The 24,552-nt window shown below is 32.3% G+C and overlaps 2 protein-coding genes across 3 annotated transcripts in view; one reads left to right on the forward strand and one right to left on the reverse strand.

Moving 5' to 3' along the window:
* The window catches only part of LOC145327260 (DNA-binding protein RFX7), a 54,974-nt gene that overhangs the window by 25,148 nt on the left and 5,274 nt on the right, over positions 1–24,552 (forward strand). For both annotated transcript variants that reach the window (XM_080170845.1, XM_080170846.1), the window contains exons 2-10: positions 735–810; positions 3,507–3,595; positions 6,346–6,406; positions 9,963–10,052; positions 14,108–14,170; positions 15,980–16,029; positions 21,078–21,135; positions 22,181–22,230; positions 24,425–24,491. In XM_080170845.1, coding sequence (XP_080026971.1) covers positions 3,579–3,595; positions 6,346–6,406; positions 9,963–10,052; positions 14,108–14,170; positions 15,980–16,029; positions 21,078–21,135; positions 22,181–22,230; positions 24,425–24,491 — 456 coding nt within the window. In that variant the 5' untranslated portion in view covers positions 735–810; positions 3,507–3,578. The remainder of the gene's footprint in view (positions 1–734; positions 811–3,506; positions 3,596–6,345; positions 6,407–9,962; positions 10,053–14,107; positions 14,171–15,979; positions 16,030–21,077; positions 21,136–22,180; positions 22,231–24,424; positions 24,492–24,552) is intronic.
* Positions 12,306–13,013, reverse strand: LOC145325539 (perlucin-like protein). The gene has a single exon (XM_080168517.1). The coding sequence runs from the start codon at positions 13,005–13,007 to the stop codon at positions 12,306–12,308; it is 702 nt and encodes a 233-aa protein (XP_080024643.1). The 5' UTR covers positions 13,008–13,013.

The following is a 24,552-nucleotide window of genomic DNA, read 5'->3' on the forward strand; positions in this document are numbered from 1 at the left end:
ATAAAGGGATAAGACAATGGCTGATAAACTGATGTACATTCCAAATGATAATACACAAATTAATCACATCTGTATTTTACAATTAGTGGTTTAAACGTTTGGACACTCCATTTAATCAAACAACCAATCAAATCTAAGAAAACGTTATTGTAAAACTTTGGGGGCAATTTTTAAAAACTTCCTCCCTGTGGAAAACGGTTCTCCATACATGATTTACTTTGATATTAATAAAAACAAGAATGACAACATCCATGAAAGCGTTATTCTGATATCAAACGGTAAAACGAACGAACATGAAACACTTGTAGAGTGTCTTAACTTAATAGGCAGAATATTTATTTAAAGATAATAACAAAATTGTACAAACCTAAAAGACACTTACATTTTATTAATTGATTATAGAGATGTTTCGCTTAAAATATTGTACCTTGTTCAAAAAGTCGAAAGTTAAAAATTATCATTTTTAAATGGACGTACAGACTTTCTGGTAACGATTATAAAGTTGCTTCGCTTTCTTAGTCGTACCTAACTGTTATAGGAAGCAGCATGCTAAGTTTGAAATCAATAGTACAATCTTAACATGTTCAAATTAACTAAAAGAGCTAACCGTTACGGATGGACGTACGGACCGACCCTTATAGAAAAGCTTCGCGTTTAAAATCTTGTAAACTAAATTTGAAGATTCTATCTTCTTATAATTCTATCCTTGTTGAAACAAATATTTTATTTTTCAGGTAAATGATGATAGTTAAATGAAAATGAAAAACTGAATCTACAAAAATAAATATCATACAGAAATATTTTTATGAGGTAAGACATTTCAGAAAGGATTAATTTAAAGTTAAATATTCTATATTTGTTTTGTTTCAGACATAAAAAAACTTCACTTCTTTATATTCGCAGTGATAAGATATCTAAAATAAAATTATCATTAAAAAACGAACATTAAAAATTCAATTTAAAAGGCTTATTTTTAATTTTCAGTATAACATAAAATTCGCATTAACAAAAAACAAAGATGTTTAATTTTTTTTTACAAAGAAACTTCGTATTAGTAGCGAAGCTACTCTATAATTCGAAATGTCCGTCCGTCCGTCTGTCCGTTTGTCTGAGACAGGATAGGGGAAACGTGATTTTCTCGGCTCCTGTTCAAGGTAGAAGGCTGAAATTTCTTGTCAACATTCACATTAGTATGGAGCATAATTAAGTATAAAGTATGGATGCCAGTCAGACCCCTTTTTAGCAGGTTTTAGGTTATTTTTCCAATTTTTCTCCATATCTTTGGTGTTTATGGTCCGATTTTCAAAAATTTTTCAGTTATAGATATCAAAATTAAATTTCCCGTCGATTTAAAAACCAACCATGACGGTTCGACTGCCTTTTTGCAGGTTTTAGGCTATTTTTCACATTTTTTCCATATCTTTGGTGTTTATGGTCCGATTTTCAAAAAATTTTCAGTTATAGATATCAAAATTAAATTTCCTGTTGTTTTAAGAAAACAAATATGGCAGTCAGGCTGCATTTTAGCAGGTTTTGGTCTATTTTTATATGTTTTACATATTTCCCCATATCTTTGGTGTTTTTGGTTCAATTTTCAAACTTTTTTTTGGATATCAGTAATTTTTCCAATTGTTATGAGCATCTTTTATGTCGTCATCATACAAAATAAAACAAGATTTTGTGTTTATTTTCTCCGATAAGTCTATTCTTGATTATAAAAAGTACACTTTAAATCTACATGTACACATTCCCATCCTCGTTTTTTTGTGCTTCGCTACTTATGGATGTTGTCATCCTTGTTATCATTCTATATTACGAGTTAATTTTGTATGTTGGCCCATCAACTTTAAATGAAGAGTTTATTTTAGCCTAAATGTTCATTTACATAGTTGTGCAACTTTATATTGTAGTAGAATATTTCTGGGAGGGAGAGGACTTTGTGCTGTTTATTACACTAGTCCTCAAAGTTTTTTTTATAACCTTTTCTTATACGTTAGCTCAACAACTTTGGGAACTTTTTTGAATTTCGATTGTTCAGTGCATTAACTTGAGTGTCCAAACGTTTCAACCACTAGGTAATTGTAATCTACAGTAGGGGTAATTTTGAGTATCATCATTCGGAATGTAAATCAATTTATAGGCCATTGTCTTATCCCTTAAGACCCTTGAGTGTGTTTAGTTTTAGATAGTCACACTCACATTAGTGTGTTTGGTTTTTATGAGGGAAATCTAGCAGAGTTGTTAGCTGAACAAGGACGCACGTAATAAGGTTTAGGATTTCCAAATAGTTATTAGCTAGCATCAAGCCTTTTTTTACTGTTTTATGGATGTATTTAATTTTTTTTACCAAAGTTTAAATTTTCTGTATAAGATAGAAAGGGAAAAGTAGGTTGCGGGTAAAATGCGTAAAGGTTGTGTGTTTTAAGTTAAAAACAGTAGTAGAAAGGTAAAAATTTATGTTACCTTTAACAAAAATTGTCTATACCTAGTTCTTTTCAATAAGAAATACACATATTTAGTGAATATTATCGTTCTACTACAATTTTTAAGCCTTAAAACACACACCTTACAGATTTTACCCGTAACCTACTTTTTCCTTTTTCGTGTTGATCAAAGTTCTCTTTATTCTAATTGTTGATATAAAGTACCAGCAATTTTGTTTTGGGTGCTTTCCCTTAGTTTTAGAGATAATTGAAACAAGAGGGAAACGAATCTGAAAGTCTTTTTTTACGGATTCTAAGCCCTGAGTTCTCAGGAAATAAAGGGCAGCCATTGATAAAAGAAGTCCTGATGTGAAACCTTTTGAAGCTTTATTAGTTCTCTATTTAACAGGAAGGGAAAGGTTATTGGACTGTAAATTTGGTCCCAAAAACTTTTGATTGTTTGGATTCAAGTTGTTAGTATCCAAACTTTTCAACCAATCAAAATAAACAATAAACAAATCGGCAGTCAATGGCTGTCTTTTAACTTGATGTATGTTCAATAGAGACTGTCTTAAAGTGACTCAACATTAAAGAATTATTAAATTCTTCTGATTCTTGATTGATGATTATAGAGGCTTTAAAATCCTGTAAATATACAACTATTACAGCCAATTCCCTTAAATCTTAATATTTTGTTTTTAAATATGGGAAGGATAATCGTGTATTGTAATCATACTCTCTTAACTTATCATTATTCTTAGTACATTTATAAAGTAAAGACCTTATATAATATTTATTTTAAAAGAAAAGAATTTGACTTATTCTAGATAATTTTTATTAAATGTTAATTTTGAAAATATTTGGATCATGGAAAAAAACGAAGGAGCAGGTTTCTTCGTATTTTCTCAGTAGTTTTTCTCCTATTTCTAGCCCCTGCGGATCCTATGTCCTAACCCTGCGGGGTAATCATTAACATTTACCTAACCTAACCTAAAGTAACCTATCAAAAGCTATTGTGAAAATACGACGAAACCCGCTACTTGGTTTTCTTCCAATGATCTAATTATTTTTTCTCCATTTCAGGATATGAGTAAGAATTATGGATATTCTATTTTACTATTGGTGACAACGAACTGCTAGAGTACAAAAAAACAAATGGTTGACCCTGCGAGGTAAGTTTTATCCAGGGAGGGAGGGGACATTGGGCTGTTTATCATATTTTATCAAACTAGTCCCCAAATGTATTGTTGGCTCAACAACTTTAGGGACTTGAATTGAATTTTGATTGGTTGGTTCATTCAGTTAGGTTTCCAAACGTTTCAACCACTAGTTGTAATCTACAGAAAGTTTAACATTGTGTATTATCAATGGAGTTGTATCGGCCATATGCTTATCCCTTTAGATCAATGAGTGCAGCTACATTAATATTAACTAGCGACTACGCCCCTAGAGGCCTCTAGTGGCCTTTAAATGTTTTTTATTTTATTTTAAATATCTAAATTGAGAAATAACTTGTCTATGTTAAATTCATGAGTCTACGCAGCGCGACTAAACATTTTAAATTCATTTCTCTTACGTAGCGCGACTATGCTAGCGACACTATGCGGCGGAAATATTTAATATTTTTGATTTTATTGTGATTTCTCTTGGGAGGGTGGTGGTACCCTCCTCCAAAATAGTTATAAACCTTCCCGGGACCTATGAGAAGCTACCCTGTTACGGAGAACCCGATCGGTTCAGCGGTTACAGACACACAGATACACACACAGATACACATACAGACACACATACAAACATCCTGTTACTTTAGTATAAGGATGATGCTTATGAAAGATAGTTACAATACAGTCTCTACACTGTCTACAAGTCTGCTGTTTAATGTCTAGGATGTAGTTTCAGTACACACATACAACTCAATCAAAACCACAATAAAGACAATAACAATCCTATAATATTAAGTAATGAGGTTTTTACGTCTAAAGCTTAAGATCTCGTAAATTGTTGGTTTGAATGGGTTTTAATCTTCAAGAAAACTTTACAACTGTCTTTGGGTGGTTTAAGGCTTTTTTCTTTTACTCAACAGCCTCCCTTAGAGGCCAGAGCGAGTGAATTAGTAAAAATATAATCAAGTTTTGCTCCTATTAGCTGCGTCCTTTTTAAACTCCAATTTAGTGTTGATTGAAAATTTATCCATGGAAAGAGTAGAAATTGCAGGGATCTAAAGGGATAAGACAATGGCCGATAAATTAATGTACAATGTACAACCCCAATAATAATACACAAAATTAGTCCTTCTGTAGATGACAATTAGTGGTTGGAACGACGTTTGAACACTCAACTTAATAAACCAACCAATCAAAATTTAATATAGTTTCAAAGTTGTTAAGCCAACGATTTAGAAAACTCTATAATAAAACTGGTGAATATAGTGTATTAAACAGCCCAATGTCCCCCTTCATCCCTGAGAAATTGAGAGAAGTTTGTAAAACAGATTAAATGGAAATGGTTTACATTCCTTTTATTTTTTTTACTCAATAGAACCAGGGAGGGAGGGGATATTGGGCTGTTTATTATTACACTAGTCCTCAAAGTTTTATAACGTTTTCTAATTCGTTGGCTTGTCAACTTTGATACTTATAAAAAATTTTGATTGGTTGGTTGATTAAGTTGAGTGTCCAAACGTTTTCACCACTAATTGTAATCTACAAAAGCGGTAATTTTGTATGTACATCTACTTATTGGCCATTGTCTTATCCCTTTAGATCCCTGCAATAGAACAATGGTTGGCAGAATCAAACAGAGATGTTTGTGTCCATAAGTATCGCAGCATGCAAAATAATCATAAAAATATTAACTGTAAACAAGGATGACAACATCCATAAAAGCGAAGCACTGAAACGGTAGGATAAACGGACATTAACACTTGTACAGTGTCAGAACTGAATAATCATAATATAAATGAGTCAAAGCAAAATTGTAAGTCAATTTATTGAAAAACTGCTTGATTCAGGATAATGTGTAACATTTTTAGGACTTGATTATAGAGTTGCTTCGCTGATTATATTATACTTTGTTGTCCTAGGAATCAATATACCAAAAATCAGATCAATCGGATGATTAGATCACATAAAATTGTTGTTAAAAAAGTAAAAAAATCAAAATGTTTAAAATGGACGTACGGACATTTTAGTGATGATTATAGAGTTGTTACGCTTTCTAAATCGTACCAAACTATTAAAGGAATCACAATGCAAAATTAGAAATCGATAGGACAATTCTAACATGCCTGAATGACGAAAAAAGCTATCCGTCACGGACGGACGGACGTACGTACGGACGGACCGACCCTAATTATAGAAAAGCTTCGTTTTTAAAAATAAATTGGAAGGGTTTCCAAACAGAGAAGGACATTTGAATTGTAAATTACACTGGTACCCAAGGTTTTAAAACCTTGTTGATTTATTCGTTTGCTCAGAATTTTGAATTTCTGATTGGTCGGATCTAAACTACTATTTCTAAAAAATATCTTCGCTATTATAGAGATTGTCATCCTTGATTATTTATAAATTCTCAATTTTATTAAATTCTTGTACTTTTCAAAGAAAATCAATAAAATAATACGTTTTAATAAGAAATAATTGATTCCCTATTAATCTCATTTATTTTTTTAAAAGTCAATAGAAACGAATCTATAAACTTTTAGTTGTTAAATTACTCTACAAAACATCTTTTCTGGCCGTATATCATTTGTTCAGCTCATTTTGTAAAAATGTTATTTTAAAAGATGATTTCAAACCAAGGGCTTAAATTAGATATTGAATTGTTAGAACTTTAATTGTGATTAATGACATTACCTGCTAATTTTGCTTTGCGATACTTTTGGTCAATTTCATCCTTAATTTATTAAATTATTCTTTTTCAGAACTGCAGTTGGCATGAAAAGTGGCCTCATGGATCTAAAAATGGAACCAGATTTAGATATGGTAAGTTTCTCAACAAGTTTCATTGGTTCCAGGACAAACGCAGGAGTCCCAAACGTCGGAGTGGACAAACGCAGGAGTGTTAAAATATTAATTTAATTAGGTATTTCTATACAGGTTAGGTTAGGTTAAGTTATGAATATTATACAAATAAGCCCCCCGCAGGGGTTAGGCATTTAATAAACCTAAAAAATAGTTTTAAATAGGTTAGGTTAGGTTAAGTATCCACTCCTGCTTTTGTCCACTCCGACGTTTGGGACTCCTGCGTTTGTCGTAGGACCGTTTCATTGATCAATATCAGGCTTCCTCTGCAAGTAATTCTTTATTAATACGAAGGCTTGGCAGCGTAGGGACGCTACAAGATAAATTGGGATTTCCCTCAAAGTGCAATCATGATTTCAAGGATAAGCAGGGTGGGCATATAAAAAACCCACCCAGGGTTTTTTTAAAAACCCATTGGTTTTTTGGGTTTTTGAAAAAACATTGAAATTTCACGTTAAAATTTACAAATTAAACCTCTATTTACTCAAAGACTAGGATCTAATAACATTTTAAAGCAAATTTTGCCTAAAAAACGTAAAAAAATATGAATATGGGGGGAGGGGGAGGTTAATGCAACCATCTCGTAATCAATGATTAAATGGCACTTGGAATTCGAATTTTGATCTGAAATTTTGCATGAATAATCCTTGGTAAGTTTATTTTCCCTAAATCGAACAAAAAGTTGGAAAAGTAATGGCTAACGGCTGGTAGCTCAGATGTTTTGCCATTTTTCTGCTATCTTAAGAGCAAATTAGTCACAAAACATATCTACACATAATACTTTTTGTCGCTCAAAAACCTTATCAAACGGTTCCAGCTGGTTGCTTTAGGTACTAGAAATTTTAAAAATAGTTACCTATTGCTATCATTTAACATGAATTAAACCAAAATATGTTTTAAAAAGTTGATTCCTACGTAATTAATGATGAATTTGCTCTCAAAATAGGCAAAAAACGGCCAAACGGCTGAGCCGCCAGTCGTTACTTTTTCCAACTTTTTGTTCGATTTAGGGAAAATAGACTTACCAAGGATTACTCATGAAAAATTTCAGATCGAAATTCGAATTCTAAGTGCTATTTAATCATTGATTACGAGATGGTTGCATTAACCCCCCCCCCCCCCCTTATAAAAATGATGCTCTACTTATTGTTCAAATGTTTATGAAATTACTTTCTCTCAAAACTTAATTTCAGAAAATGCTTTGCTACTAAATTGATGATATATAAATTGTGTAAATTACATAATCATAATTGATTTTTAAATTAAAACATTATATGAAAGGAAATAGTTACAGTGGCGTGCAGAGGGTTTTATTAAGGGGATGTAAAAAGGGGAAGACCTTAATAATTTCTGGGAGGGGGAGGGGGGTGTTGACAGCTTAGGAATAGAGGAGGAGGTTCCATGTTTTGAAGCTTTTAACCTCCCCTCCCCCTTAATAGAATTTTTTGTGCACTGTTGCTAATAAGGGTTTATAATTGATCGAAATGCCAGTTTTTTTTCATTATCTATCTTGTTTATTGTGAAATCTTGCTTACCTTTTACCTACAACAACATAAACATTAATATTTCATCAATATATCAAACGTATTTGACTCCTAAATGAAAAAACCCAATAAAACCCGGGGAAAAAACCAATAAAACCCAGGGTTTTAAGGGTTTTTACGGGTTGGGTTGGGCTTTTTTAAAAAACCCTGGGTTTTTCCCCACCCTGCATCCTCGAATCATCTCTATAATTAAACCATAAAAATGGTAGTATGACTTTTTTACAGTATCCTGTTTTGTTCAAACTTACAAATTAATGTTCTGGTTATTAAGTTCTGATACAAGAGTTATTATTTATTTCTCCTTCCATGCCTCGCTTTTGTGGATGTTGTCATCCTTGTTTGCCATTATATATTAGGTATATACTTTTCATCGCATCTTATCTTTCTTTCCTATAAGTGCACTATTAAGCAATTAACCGTTATCTTATCATAAACTAGCGGCTACGCCCCTAGAGGCCTCTAGTGGAACCTAAAAAAAAAATACGATAACTTGCAATGTTACGTAAGTTTGAGTCTCTAATTCGATTTATTGTGATTTCTCTTGGGAGGGTGGTAGACTGGTACCCTCCCCCCAAATAGTTATAAACCTTCCCGGGACCTATGAGAAGCTACCCTGTTGAGGAGAACCCGATCAGTTCAGCGGTTAGCGAGATCCTTCGGTACAAACCCACAGACACACAAACATTACATTACATTAGTATAAGGATTTTGTACATAAATTGTAATGTTGGATTTATTACTACTTGGATCTTACAAATTGATTATCATGTACTCTTAACAAAGTGAAACTTGTGGCCGGCTAAAATAACTATCCCAATAATTCCTCAAGTTGCCAAACCTCTTCCCTCATGCTGGAAGAATGAACTGACCAATAAATGGCAGGAAAATAGCAACTTAAAATTGACGACAATTTTTCCCCTGTCATAATATCCACGTATATTCCACATCCATTAATTGTAATTTTCTTGTAAAAAATAATAGTTGTTAAAATCATCTAATTAAATTATTACATAAGAGTTTACAGTGTTTTTTCATTATTTAATGTTGTGCCAGTTATTAGCAGTTTTATTTTGATCTCGATTGTTTGAAGAAAATATCATAAAAATAGAGATAAATACCTAATAATAATATAAACATATATTTATTTAGAATTTATATTTTTATAGTCCTTTGTTCTCCTAAACTTACCAAGATAATAGAACTATATATAAATATTGTTTTCATCAATATTAAATTCATCTTTTGTTCATTTAATTTAGAAGATATATCTGTAATTTAAGAATGTTGTCGTCCTTTTTATTGATCTTTTTTCTTTCAAAATTTCTTATCTATAAGAAATATCTAAATTACTTATATCTATTTTTTATTAACCTATTCCAATTTATATACTTACTAGCGGCTACGCCCCTAGAGGCCTCTAGTGGCACTTAAAATTTTTTTTGTGTTCAAGTCTATACGATATCTCTTTATGTTACGTTTAAGTCTCTCAAATATTTTTAAAAATTTCGTTTTTGTTTTGATTTCTCTTGGGAGGGTGGTGGTACACTACCCTCCCACAAAATAGTTATAAACCTTCCCGGGACCTATGAGAAGCTACCCTGTTAAGGAGAACCCGCTCGGTTCACCTGTTAGCGAGATCCTTCGATACAGACAAACAGACATACACACATCCTGTTACTTTATTATAAGGATTGATTAATCTTTGCCTAAAGCTTGCTCAAATGAGGCTAAGAAAGTGCATATTATTATTTTAATGGATTTAGAATATACGTGGATATTATGACAGTGGGGAAAATGTCGTCAATTTAGGTTGCTTAATTGTAACTCTTTAATTGGTCAGTTCGTTTAAAAGTAGATAAGGAGGGCATGGGTGGAAAGGGGGAATCTTTATTTTAGCCCGTTGTGTGTTTCACTTTTTTAGAGAACATGAAAATCTGTTGTAACATTCAAGTAATAATATATCCATTTTTTAGATGATCTGTCGACCTGACAAACTGAGCCAGACAGTGGCGGATAACATTTCATCTGAATCAACTAAAATTATTGACGGCCTTGTGGAGCAGGTAAATTTAGTCATTTTTTGACGAAAGACAATCAACCATTTTGATTTAGCTTTATGGCTATGAAAGGAGGTGGAGTGTCTTCAGTCTGGATTATTCAAATTGACGCTCATCTGTTCATTAATGTTAATGTGTGTACTAATGGTAATACATCCTACTTTCCTTTGTTTGCATCTATTGACGTTTTACAAGGTGGTGCGGGCTGAGAGAAATTTTGAGGTTTTTAGCACCACAGTCTATTTTTCCCCTAAATTGAACCATCAGATCAAGATTAAGTGAAGAATTGCGACTTTTAGGTAAGGACGTCCAATCTTTTTCATTTTTTTTTGAAGGGGGCGGGGTAATCATTATATCATACAAACAAAGGCAAAGGACTTCGAAGCTTTTTTTATTTGGGGGGGAGGGGGTAAACATTTAACATTCATTTTTGTTGGCGGGGGTAATCACCCCTTCAACCCCCCCCCCCCTCTTGGACGTCCTTGCTTTTAGGGATCATTAAAAAAACTTTTGTTATTCCTTAAAATACTTAGACTTTCAACTCCTTTTTACATACTATTTTTTTCCTATTAGAATTGTTTATATAATTCATAATTTTAATTTTGAGATTTTACTAATGTACTTATTCTTCATATGTACTGTGATAGATATTATTACATAATAAAATCAAATAAGTTTTAACTTTATCAAGTAAATGAAATTCATCTAAACAAACGTCATGTAGTTTAATCTGTTGAATTTTCCCGAATTTTACGTCAGTACGTAATATGATCATACGATTTTAATTATTTTATTTACAATTTATTAAAGTTTAGATTACCCAGTAAACTTAAAAGTTGAAATTTAATTCATTTACCTAAGGCTAATACATTGGTGAATTTTAGTTTTCATTTTAACATTTGATTTTGTAATGGTGCTGAATTTACTTAGGCTTTTCCATCCACTTATGGTAGGGAACATTGTACGTAAATTACACTGGTACCCAAAGTTTTTAAAAAATATCTTTCATTCGTTAGCTTAAATCTTGGGTACATTTATTAAATTATGATTTGTTGGGTAAATCTAGCAGTGTCCAAAATTTTCAATCAAAATATTTTTAATCATAAGGAAATGTAATTTTTTTTCATTGTTGTGGGACTTATCTTATAAGATACCCCCCCCCCCTCCCCCTGGATTACTTATTATTCAAGAATTAAAAAAGGCCACAACGAATAAGGGAACGTGTTTCTAAAACTTTGGGGACCAGGATAATTTACAATCCAATATACGCTCCCAACATAATTAGTAATACCTGTGTTTCTATCTCAACCTTAATTAATCAGTGGTCAAAAAATTAAAAATATCTAGAAATTTAGCCTCTTTTTGTTGTCTTTATCCCATAGGTATCTGAAATTTTTCATGAGTAATCCTTGGTAGGTCTATTTTCCCTAAATCGAACAAAATTTTTGACTTCAGTGCAAATTAGTCACGAAACCTTTCTTTACATAATACTCTTTGACGCTCCAAAACGTTATCAAACGGTTTTAGCCGGTAGCTGTTGTTGCTTTCATTTAACACGAATTGAACGAAAAATGTTTCTTCAAGCAAAAATCATTTTTATTTACATTAATTCTTACAAACCAAATTAAATTGAAAATACAGTGTGTTTTTTTTTATGAAAACTTTTTTGAAAGTAATTTTACGGAATTTAATGTTTATTAGCTTAATTTCTTTGTTTTTTAATGCAATTAACAGAACACCAAAAAAATATTTCAGTTTGTATTTTAAAAGTACAGTAAAATCTAAAATTCTAAACTAAGGTGTCAACATCTAAAAATGGTTTTAGCGCATTTTTCTTATGTCTAAATCTTCTACTCTTTGCAAGAAAAAGATTGGATTTTCTGTAGTCGACTTTGAGGGGCCAGTGCTCTCTCCCTGGTTGAGATATGACCTTCAAACTTTAATATGTTCTAGTACATGTTCTTAATAGTATTTGTATAAATTTTTAGCTCTATATCTCAACTTTGAAGTGTTTAGCAGCCATTCTTGCAAAAGGTTGAATATTTGAGCATAAGAAAATTGAATTTTAGATTTTACTGTACTTTTTAAATAAAAACTGAAATATTTTTTTGTTGTTCTATAATTGCATTAAAAACGAAGAAAATAAGTCATTAATCAATAAATTCTGATAACTAAAAGTGGGGTAAAATTGCTTTCAAAAAAGTTCTCATAAAATAAAACACACTGTAGAAATATAAAAATATACAATATTATTTTCCATTACAATGCTGGCATCTTACAAACAGCTGACATCCCTCTTTGTCTATTATAGTCCACCGTACAACTTGCATCATTCCACCCATAGTTATGCTCTTTAAACCAATGGATACAGTTCTCATTCTTACCACCATTTGGTTCACCCCTCTTCCAATAAGGAACAACTTTAGATCCATCAAGCCAAACATAGAATCCCTCTCTACCTACGTCGTTGGCTCCCATCCAATATCCAACTCTTTCATTCTTATCATTTTGTTTCATGAGATCCACAACAAAATTGTTTTCTTCGCTTGTAGTTATTTTGGCAAGGCTTGAACCCCTGGCTATCGCAGCACACGTAGTTTTGGCTTCTTCCCAGTACAATTTTTCATCTAAAGTTTTGAAACATGAACCTGTTGGAGGATAATGAGACCACCCTTCAAGGCAGGAATTTTCTTTTTTAACACAGAGTGCTGGTCTTTTTTTATTACAATCAGCGTCCCACCATCTTGATCCAGCATTAATATGAATATTATTCCCGTCTGAATGAACATTGGGGTTTCCATGCAGGATAATATTCACATTAGCAAAAGCATTTCCACCCAAACCAATTCCCGTGCCAATACCAACTCCTTGTGCAGATCTGCCTTCTGATAGGTCAGTTGGATGACCAATAGCATTTGAGAATAAACAGACCAAGAGTAAAAACAACATATAGCAGGCCATCCTAGAAAAAAATAGAAAATTGTATCACAACAGTTTTGTATTATTTTGCTTTACAACTTTGGGACTTTCGTAAGTATAATGGTCTTTTGAAGCATTTTAGTCAGACCGACCTACTCAGAGGCACTCTTAAAGATACATGATAAAAGTTTGTTGTCAGGAATTTGTATTTGAAAAGATTTCGATTGCCGTATTTTAAGGAATGGTAAAAATCTAGGAATCGATCTAGCACCTGAAAATTCTACTATAAATCTTGAATGAAATCACGTTTCCCCCAAAACGTTTAAGATGAACATACTGACGAACATTTTAGATTAAAGAGTAGTTTCGTTACTAAAAATACAAATAAAATTTTATTATAAATGTACCTGTATTAACCAAGACTAACTAACTGCAACTGAACATAAATTTTGTATTTATATAATATGCAAGATTTAAAACTTTGCTCGTACTATGGACGAATTGCCTATTTATAGATAATCCATAAGCTCCATGCATTTTAAATTGGGAGGAGATTTGTACCCGTGACATTTATCACATTAGCAATAAATTTAAATGGGCGGAGATTTTGAAATGTTTTATTTCACCTGTCATTCAAGAACTACGTAAAATTATTGATGATTTACCCTCAAACCAATCAATATTGGGGTGATGGGATTTGTAATTTTTCTATTTTTCGAAATATATTCATTTTTGAAACGAATATTTTCTGACGTTATGGTAGCTCTATATCTATGCATATTAGAATTGGCATATCGATTCCAAACTTTTTTTTCTTCTGTAAATTTAAAAGGCGTAGCTTCTTAAAACTCAAATCTGAAAATGTAAGTAAGTCCAGATTAAGGACCCATTTTTTGAGCCAAAAAAAGTTGATTCGTACATAATAAATTGGCCCTGAAAATAGGCAAAAAACGGCTAAACAGCTGAGCCGCCAGCCGTCACTTTTCCAACTTTTTGTTCGATTTAGGGAAAATAGACCTACCAAGGATTACTCATGTGAAATTTCAGATCAAAATTCGAATTCTATGTGCCATTTACTCATTGATTACGAGATGGTTGCATTACCCCCTTTTATATTTTATTTAAGATAAAATTTTGTTAAGGTGAATGGTTTGAATCCTGTGGAACGGTTATTACTTTACCTCAAGCTTCCCACAAAAACACAGGTTATCATTTTTTATCCATATTTTATATTAGAATCATGTCCGACCGTCTTATGCTTAAGTGGGGGAGGTAAATTGTTTCTCTCGCTACATATACCAGCCAGCAATTATATTTTTTTTGTATTTAGAGATAATTTAGTGAAACCTTTTTTTCAATAATATGGTCTCAAATGATGGCAAATTGCTTAATTCGGCGAGAATTATTTTTTTTATTAGCGGTGGTGGTGGTCTGTGTATGAAAGATAGGGCTTGTTTGGGCAATAATTGAATCATTCTCTAATACAAAGGTTGAAAAATACAAAATAAAATTACTTGTACATGTTCATAGACTCTCCACTCACCCCTTTATATATTAGCATTATAGTTATCTATAATAGGTATATTATTTTAAAAATCAATTCATCTCAATCATTTAGCGTCGGGTAAAAAATTGGATAAGGAGTTGTGTTTTGAGTGGCAAAAACAAATATCTTGTCACGGTGCGTTCACACAAGTTCCCGATGAGCACTAATAACCCCCCTCCCCTTAATTTTATTAAATTTTACAAAAACAGATAAAGGGGTAGGTAGCTTTTTCCTATGCATATTTACTGCGGGGCTACCGTACCTACTAATATAACCTAACATAACCTGATTTTAAGATATAAACAATCAAATGACAAAATACCTCCCCCCTGGCCTTATTTTCAATTTATTTTAAAATAAGGGGGGGGGGTGGGCTCAACAGGGTACTTTCTGAGAAAGCACTCTCATCACTGCTAAAAAACTCACCTATATTTTCTCTAACAACACACACAAACACACAAGAAAAATAAACACAGACTCTCACACACTCACACAAAATAACACACAATTGCGTATTAAGATTCGCAGACAAATATTTAGAAGTCATTTTTTAGTTTTAAGATTTCTAACTTTCAAGAAGTCACATACTTTCTATAATAAAGACTTTAAAAATATTTATTTTATTTTTTTTTTTATGGATAAGTCTTGGAATGTTTTATGCTAATTTTCTGACCATCTCTTCCATTCAGAGTCCATAGAGGCTAGGGTCGCATCTGCTTGTAATGCAATTAAGAAGTTAAAAGTTAAAATGGCGAAAACAATGCAAGTTGAGTAGGGTAGATTGGGGTGAAGTTGCTTAAAGAAAATAATTTATTTTGCCTTACTTGCAAAACTATAAGAATTATTTATAATGAATGGATTTATTAATACTTGGATCTTACACCAGATTGTCTTGTACTCTATAAAAACGCAACTTGTAGCTGGATAAAATAACGACACCCCCTTTACTCCATCCCCTACCCTCTTACTAGATGAACGAACTGACCAATTTGGAGGGAGGGAGGGAATAATTTATGGTCAATTGTTCTATCCCTTTTTCCCCTGAGTTCATAGGTAGTTTTGCAAATAAACATTGCATGCATTGGCAGCTACAAAATTACAAGAAAAACTTTACAAAAAAAGAGAGTTTTTATAGAAGTACTTTACCTTTTTATGCTTGATTAAAAACCCTTATTATTAAACAATATGTTTGAATATTATTTTGTTTTGTGTTAAATTGAGATAATAATATGCAAATCATACGACCTATTGTCCTTAAATTTTTATTTTAGAAGAAAATCAACATAGATATTTTGGGGAGGGGAAGGAGCTCCCCCTTCCTCCCCTTCCCTCAGTAATATAGCTCAAATCAAATCAGGAATCGTTTTGCTGAACACATGATATTCAAATATAAGATATAAAAAAAGATTTTGATTTTCCTAATTTGGCGGTAAATATTTAATTAATTTCATAAAGTTTATATATTTAGGGTACGGATGTTGATCCTTTACGACAGCCCCTAAATCCATTAGGTTCCAGGTAAATTTATATATTATCATCCAAAGCGAAGCTTAGATTTTCTATAATTAGATTCTGTTTCAGTTTTTGACAAGGCACTTTGAGAGAAATTGCAAAAATGATTTTTATCAAGTTTCCTCCAATCAAAATAATATAATTATTTATTTAATAAAATAGTTTGAAACATGTGAAACAAGCTTTCTTATTCGTTGGCTCAAAATTTTAGATGCTTTGTTGAATTTTGATTGGTTAGTTCTAAACTTTATAAAAAATATTTTTTATTTTCATAATGGGAAATTTTGATTATCATCTTTAAGTATGTATATCAATTTATAATCCATTGTCTTATTCCTTGAGATACCTGAATAATCAGTGATCTAAATCTCCACGCTTTATAGGTATTATGTACACATTTCATGCTAACCACATTTTTTGCACACTATTGACCTGAACCTCAACTTATGTAACTTGCAACAATTTTTTTTGCAGTGAAAACTGAGTTTTTGTACTATTGTTTGTCAGGGTATGAAGGGGATAAGACAATGGACGAGTTATTGGTTAAAAAGTTTGAACATTCAACTAATGAACCAACCAATCAAAATTCAATGACAGTCCCCAAAGTTGGTTAACCAACAAATAAGAAAACTATAATATAACTCGGGGGACTAGTGAAATAATCAGCCCAATGTCCCCTCTCTCTCTGAATTTGACATATCAAATTTTTTAAAAGTCTTTTGATTAATTTTGATTTCTTAGATTTGAGAAAATGGGTATTAATAAAATTAGAGTAGGGGGGGGAGGGGGGTTGGCTCCAAGAGAAGTGATGTATTGGAGTGTCCTTAGATATGGGATCTTCACCCTCACATACACATTCCAAAAGTTCCTACTTTGTTAACTTATTGTCTTTAAATAGCTTTATCAAATATGTTATTTTTAGATGATAAATTATTTGTACTTCATCCAAAAGTGGCCGATATCTTGAAGAAGGAAAATTTCAAAGTACAGAAAAATGATTAGAATGTTAATGTTGAAAAGTACACTTTTTCATTTATTCCTTAGGTCACTTAGGGATAAGAGGGACCTTTAGAATTTTTAATTTGATTTATTAATGTTTTAAAATGCAGATGATTTTTTTGGGACAATTCCCATTATAGCTTAGTTTATCACACAACACACCTCCTCTCACCCTTAAATTTTATTTCCTCTATCCCCTTCTGGAGCTTTAACCCCGCGGGGCTCTCCATTCCCTATTGAACTGATAAAAGTAAGCATTACTAATACGACTCTTTGTCAGTATTTTAAAAGAAGGGGGCGGTAAAAATCCCATTAACTATTAATGGGATGTTGCCATTTTTCTTACTGCACATAAATATCAAAAGTAACATTTAATAGAAAAATCTATATTAAGTTAATCATATGTTAACTTTTGGATTCAGGGAGATATAGTTAATCGAAATAAAAACTGTTTTGCATAAAACTTTTCTGGTTGTCAATAATCACACCCAATCCCACACGTCCTTTAAATTGTGATTAACGGCATGTTAATATAAACTTTATCAAGCTTATATATATAAGTATATTATGACTACAAGAATTATTTTTTTAGAAAAAAATCTACTATATGTCTACTAGGTATGCATCTACTCGTTCTTGTTGGATTGTTTACGTTTATTATTGCATCAAGCAATGATGGAACTTGTGAAAAATCCTTTTAATAGTAAGTAGGCTACAGATTACTATTCAATCCAGGGAGGGAGGGGACTTTGTGCTGAAATGTTACTAGTACACAAAGTTTAAATAACAGGAATTTAGTTCTAGACGTTGTTTGGGGTTAGTATGGTTGTACACAAAAGAACCAGTTATCTCAAAGGATAAGTCAATGGCCGATAAATTGAGGTACACACCTTATGTTAATACACAATGTTACCCCATCTATAGAGTATAGATTACAAATAGTGGTTGAAACGTTTGGACACTCAACAACCAATCAAAGTTCATTAAAAGTCCCCAAATTTGTTAAGCTAACGAATAAGAAAACGTTATCATGAAACTTTGGGGACTAGTGTAATAAACATCCCATATTGTTAAAACAAGGTGGATGGGTTTCAGGGTTGTCGAATTCGGCACTTTTTTTTTATTGGGCGGCCCAATTGCCCAAAAGGGTTTTAGGCGGGTTTTGGGCGCCTAAAAGTGGTTTTGGGCACCCTTTTTGGGCAAATGTCGTAAAAAGCATATAAAATATCCTAAAAGTAAAACCATACCGAGACTTATTATTAGAATTGAAATAACCTAAAACCATCTCAGGACCTATAAAAGCTCCACTGGAAAGGAGAACCATATAGGTTCAGCAGTTAGCGAAATCCTTCTCTAGATACAAAAAAGCTTACTAATTTATATAGTTAACTAGCGGCTACGGCCCTAGAGGCCTCTTTGGGCACTTGAGGAGGGGAGAGTCAAATTTGATAATCCAAGGGGGGGGGGGGGGGGGAGTTTGTACAGTTATAGGAAATGAAAATTCAGTATCAAATTTTGCCCTGGCCGTTTGGGCTTGTTTTTGTAGTAATCAACCTAATTCTTTTTGTAAGCTCTCTTATATGATTGGATCTACCTGTAAAATTTTGAAAATTAAATTTTGGGACTTTCCCTCTAGGGGCTAGTGGGGCAAAAGACCCCCCCAAACACTAAAATTTTAAGTTATGAGCTTATTTTTAAAGATATCGAGCTGATTTTTAAATGGAACCTTTTATTACGCTAGATGAGTTGATTAGCCACCCCATATTTAATTTTTGCACTTTACTTCTAGGGGCTTTTGGGGTAAAACAACCCCCCCAAATACAAAATTTATAAGTTTTGAGCTTACAAGCCCCTAGAAGTAAAGTGCAAAAATGAAATATGGGATGGCTAATCAACTCATTTATGCAATAAAAGCTTCCATTTAAAAAATCAGCTCGATATCTTAAAAAATAAGCGCATCACTTAAAATTTTAGTGTTTAGGGGGGTATTTTGCCCCACTAGCCCCTAGAGGGAAAGTCCCAAAATTCAATTTTCAAAGTTTTACAGGTAGATCCAATCATATAAGAGAGTTTACAAAAAGAATTAGGTTGATAACTATAAAAACAAGCCCAAACAGCCAGGGCAAAATTTGATACTGAATTTTCATTTCCTATAACTGTACAAACTCCCCCCCCCCTTATTAGGTATATTAGATTTGAAAAAATTTTTTTTTTTAAATTTGGGAGGGGGAATAATTTTTTTTGGGGGGGGGGTTGGGTTTCCTCCCCCCATTTTTATTTTTATTTTATTTTTGGGGAGTGTAATTTTTTTCTAGGGGCGATTTCTCTTAGGAGGGTGGTGGGTGGTACCCTCCCCCAAAATAGTTATAAACCTTCCTAGAACCTATGAGAAGCTACCCTGTTAAGGAGAACCCAATCGTTTCAGCGGTTTGCGAGATCCTTCGGTACAAACACACAGTCACACAAACAAACAGACACACATCCTGTTACTTTAGTATAAGGATATCACACAAAAAATAGGCCCACCCCCCCTCTTTTTACCCCCCTTCCCTTTTTTCTCTCCCCAAAAGGGGGGTGACCGAAACTGCCCAAAATGACCTTATATCGGGCGGCCCAAAACCGCCCGCCCAAAACTGCCCGCCCAAAATGACAACCCTGATGGGTTTACGTGTTCAACCATGTGGATGGAGAGATATTACAACCGAAGATTACCATTTTAAAAGCGAAGCTTTTCTATAATTAGGGTCGGTCCGTCTGTACGTCCGTAACGCATTGCTTTTTCTGTTAATTTAGGCTTGTTAGAATTGTTCTATCGATTTCAAATTTAGCATGGTGATTCCTTTAGTAGTTAGGTACGATTTAGAAAGCGTAGCAACTCTATAATCATTACCAAAATGTCCGTACGTCCATTTTAACATGTTGATTTTTTTTACTTTTTTAACAACAAATTATTATGTGATCTAATCATCGGATTGATTGAATTTTAGTATATTGATTCCTGGGACAACAAAGTATAATGTAATAAGCGAAGCAACTCTATAATCAAGTCCTAAAAATGTAAGTATGTCCATAAAAATTATCCTGTATCAAGCAGTTTTTCAACAAATTTACTTACAATTTTGCTTTGACTCTTATAGATTTATATTTGATAATTAAGTTCTAACACTATACAAGTGTTAATGTCCGTTTGTCCTACCGTTTCAGTGCTTCGCTTTTATGGATGTTGTCATCCTTGTTTACTCAACTTTTATTCTCCTCACAATCACAAGCATAAAAAGGACAAAAACAGAGAAACAATGATAGAATAAGAATCAATACATTATATTGATGTTAAAAGCACAGCTTTTCTATTATTAGGGTTGGTCCGTCCGTAACGGTTAGCTCTTTTCGTTAATTTAGACAAGTTAGAATTATCCTAACGATTTCAGACTTTGCATGATGATTCCCTAACAGTTAGGTATGACTTAGAATTCGTAGCAACTTTATAATCGTTACCAGAAAGTTAATATTTTACTTATTCAGTTCTGACACTCGACAAGAGTTAATGTTTGTTTGACTACAATTTTCAGAGCTTCGCTCTTATGGATGTTGTCATACTTGTCTAATATATATTTTTATATACAATAAGGTTTTTTTTATGTATAAGTATTGATTTTATCTATTTTCATTTGTGTACAGTTCACAAGAACGGGGTTAAGGTATACCTTAACAATGATTTTAACACCCAAATAAAAATTTTGGACGTTTTACTTTTGAGAAACTTTAAAAATATAATTAGACTTTTGAATTTATGGGTACTTGTTTTTTTTTTATTATCTTGAACTTAAATCATTTTTATCGAATCATTATCATGTTTCAATGTGAAGAAAATCCATGTTTTTCTTTGAATTTATTGAATTGACAACAAAAAATCAATATTTTCAAATTACACAAAATCCGTTTCTTGATTTATTTAATTTATACTTATTTATCTTTTATTTGATTTTGATGTTAAATTATTTTTATTTTCGTATCCGCGGACTGTTATAAGTTAAATAATATTATTTTTTTTCCAGGGCTGAAATAACTTTCACAATAAACTGGATAAAAACTCATCTAGAAGAAGATCCGCAGGTAATGTAACCACCATTTTAGCAGCAAATCTTAATGCAATAGGAAAGAAACCCAGGGAGGGAGGGGACATAAGGCTGTTTTTTACGCTAGTCCCCAAAGTTTTATACCTCATAATTTTTTTTATTATTTCTTTTGAATTTTAATTAATTAGTTCATTAAGTTGAGTGTCCAGACGTTTCAACCAATAATTGAACTCAACAAAAGGGGTTATTTAATGTATTATCATTGGGTATGTCCATGTATTTATCGGCCATTGTCTTTTACTTTTAGATCCCTGAAAGAAACCGTCTATTAAGTATTAAAAAGCAGTGTTCCGGAGCCGGGAGCAGCAACATTTTTGGTGGAGCCGGATCCGGAGCCGTATTTTTCGTTAAAAACGGCTCCGGCTCCGGATTAGCTAAAAATGATTTTTTAAAGTAATATTATAATTTGGCAACGGTCTATTTCCATATAATAAACTGGAAAACTATTGTTACTTAACAAATAGACACACATCCTTTTACTTTTATATTAATAGCTTTAATCAAATAAAAGCAAAATATTTTATATTATTTATTTAATTTTATCAAAGGGGTAGTTTCACGAAATGCATTTGAACTTAATTTAGTGAACCGCATATTTTTTCTTAGTTAATGGGGTAAACTACATTTAAATAGCATATATTTGAAATGAATTCAATTTTCTACCACGTAGTTATTAAAATATCAAGACCTGAAAATTGTCTTTTTGTGATAAATGCAATTTAAAAAGACGATTTTCAAGTCTTGATATTTTAAAAACTAGGTGGTAGAAAATTGAAATTTTTTCAAATATATGCCATATAAATGTAGTTTAACCATTTAACCAGGATAAAATATGCGGTTCACTAAATTAAGTTCATATGCATTTCGTGAAACTACCCCTTTAATAATGAAAAAAAAATTGATATATTAATTTTAAACTAGGAGCTGGAGCCGGAGCCGCATCAAAATTATACGGCTCCGACACCCTGTTAAAAAGGTTAATGCTCTAAGAGTATTCGAGTTTTAAGTGTTTTGTTTTTCAGATATCTTTACCCAAGCATGAAGTTTACGACGAGTACCTTAGCTATTGCAGGTTAATAATTAATTTATGTTGTTCTATATTATTAAAATACTGTTCAATTTGTTGGATTATTATCCTTATGTAAAAGTAACAGGATCTGTGTGTTTCTGTCTGTATTTACTGAAGGATCTCGCTACCTGCTGAACCGATATGTTTTTCCTTTGCTATGGAGCTTTGCATAGGTCGTGGAAAGGTTTAGTGTTTTATTTATAAGGTTGATATAATTTTAAAAGATAAAATATTACAAAATACCTTTTTGATTATGGGAAATAAACCTAGCTTGTAAACTCATGCCACTGATTACAAGATTATTAATTTTCTTATCCTTACACCCCACCCCCCTCGCTAATTAAAAAAAAACTTCTAAAACAGACAGACGGACGAAGAGAGATTTAGAGAAGATGCTTTACAAAAATCAGACGGTTATGTGAAACAGCAGCCGAGAAAATTACGTTTATACAAAGGAATAAAGTATAACTAGCAAGCAAAATAAATCTAAAATAATATTTGGGGGGGGGGGGCAGATGTAAAGGTCTTCAATTCTACTATGTGTTGCCCCCCCCCCCCCCCCCCCCAACGACACCTAAAATCACGTTTAGGTTTCGTGATTTTTTTCTAATTAATTTCTTTGTTGGTATAAGATGGTTTATACTATTTCTATCTGACTGATGCACAAACATTACAAAATTACAACATTACTAAAAAAAATTTTATTTTGAACTCTAGGAAGAAAACATTGGCCTGTTTTTGAATTGAATATTATGTTATGATAACTGCAATGCATACTATTCCCATAATCTTACACATATATTTAATCTCCATGGCTGAACTGAAACAGAATATTTTGTTTAATACATGTTCTAATTCAGAAAAATTATATATTTTAACAAACCACTTCACTTTATAGATTAACTACTGGCTTCGCACCTTGCGTAGGGCAATAGGTTTTTGCATTCAAAGGGATATGATGGGGGCAGAAATAGCCTAAAACCACCCTAATGCTGAAGTCCAAAATTAAGATAGCCTAAAATGATCATGGGACCTATGTTCAGCTTTCCTCAAAAAAATGAGAACTTAGTCTTAAGCTTCAGAAAAAAACCTTACTCCTTTATATAATACTAGTGGCTTCGCCCCTAGCCTCTAGGGGCTTTGCCCCAAGAGGTTTGATCAACCTATTTTTGTTTTATCTAAATTTAAAAATCAAAAAAAAAATTGGGGGGTGTGGGGGAGGAAATTTCATTTTTTGTGGGGTTGGTGGTGTCCCACCCCATAAGAAAGTAGCTTAAAACCATTACAGGACCAGTAGGTATATTATCTGAATTGTAGAGCACAATCGGTTCAGTGGTTACTGAGATCTTAAGCTTCAGACAGACAGACAGACGGACAGACAGACATCGTACTACTTTGTATTAAAGATGATAATCTAGGGGGTTATTAAAGATCATAAAGATTAAAGAGGTTAAATTGGAGTAATATCCATTATCTATATGGGTTATTGGGTGATAAGTAGTGTGTTTATAGGGAAAATATATTCCCTCCACTCCACATAAGTAGTCGTTTGGTAAATTAGTTCTAAATTATAAGTAATTCCTAAAGTGATAAAATGGATTTTTGGTATATTAGGATTACGGATACCTTTACCTCTGATATTTTAAGGACCATTTTATCCTGAATTTCATAACATAATTGAATAGAAATTATATTGAAACTCATTTACACAAGTTATGTCTAGTCTTTATGTAATCATTATGGAAAGCAATTGAGAATTCTTGCATTTACTGCAGTTTTTTTATTATGGGTGATAGTATAAATTCTAAAAATATTTTATTATTGCTCTAATCCGACTAATATCCTTAGGATTAAAACCAGCTCTTAGCCATACTGAAAAATAATGTATAGCATCGTATTATAGACAGCTATCCAAAATTAGTAAAATAAAAATCATGAAATTAATACCAGTTTTGTTAGACCGGGCCTTCGGCCACTCGAAACTAACAAAACTGGTTTTAAATTTTTCTTCTAATAGATGCTTAGATGCAATAAATAACTAATTTACTTTTATTTAAAATTAAATATTTTTACCTATACAACAAAATTACCTTATTTATGCTAAACTTACTTCTGTACATGCATACTTTTAAAGCAAATCTTCTGTATAAAAGATTGTGCGTTCATATCCATATATTAATAAATGTTTATGTTTTAGTTCAAATTCTGTGAAACCTCTGTCCACGGCTGACTTTGGAAAAGTGATGAAACAAGTTTACCCCCAGGTAATAAGAATCAAAATGGTGCTTTCCCATGTCATGGAATCTTATGAGAAATAATACTTTA

This window comes from Acartia tonsa, chromosome 8 (genome assembly GCF_053477335.1).
Source record: "Acartia tonsa isolate MP-2025a chromosome 8, ASM5347733v1, whole genome shotgun sequence".
Taxonomy (NCBI): Eukaryota; Metazoa; Arthropoda; class Copepoda; order Calanoida; family Acartiidae; genus Acartia; species Acartia tonsa.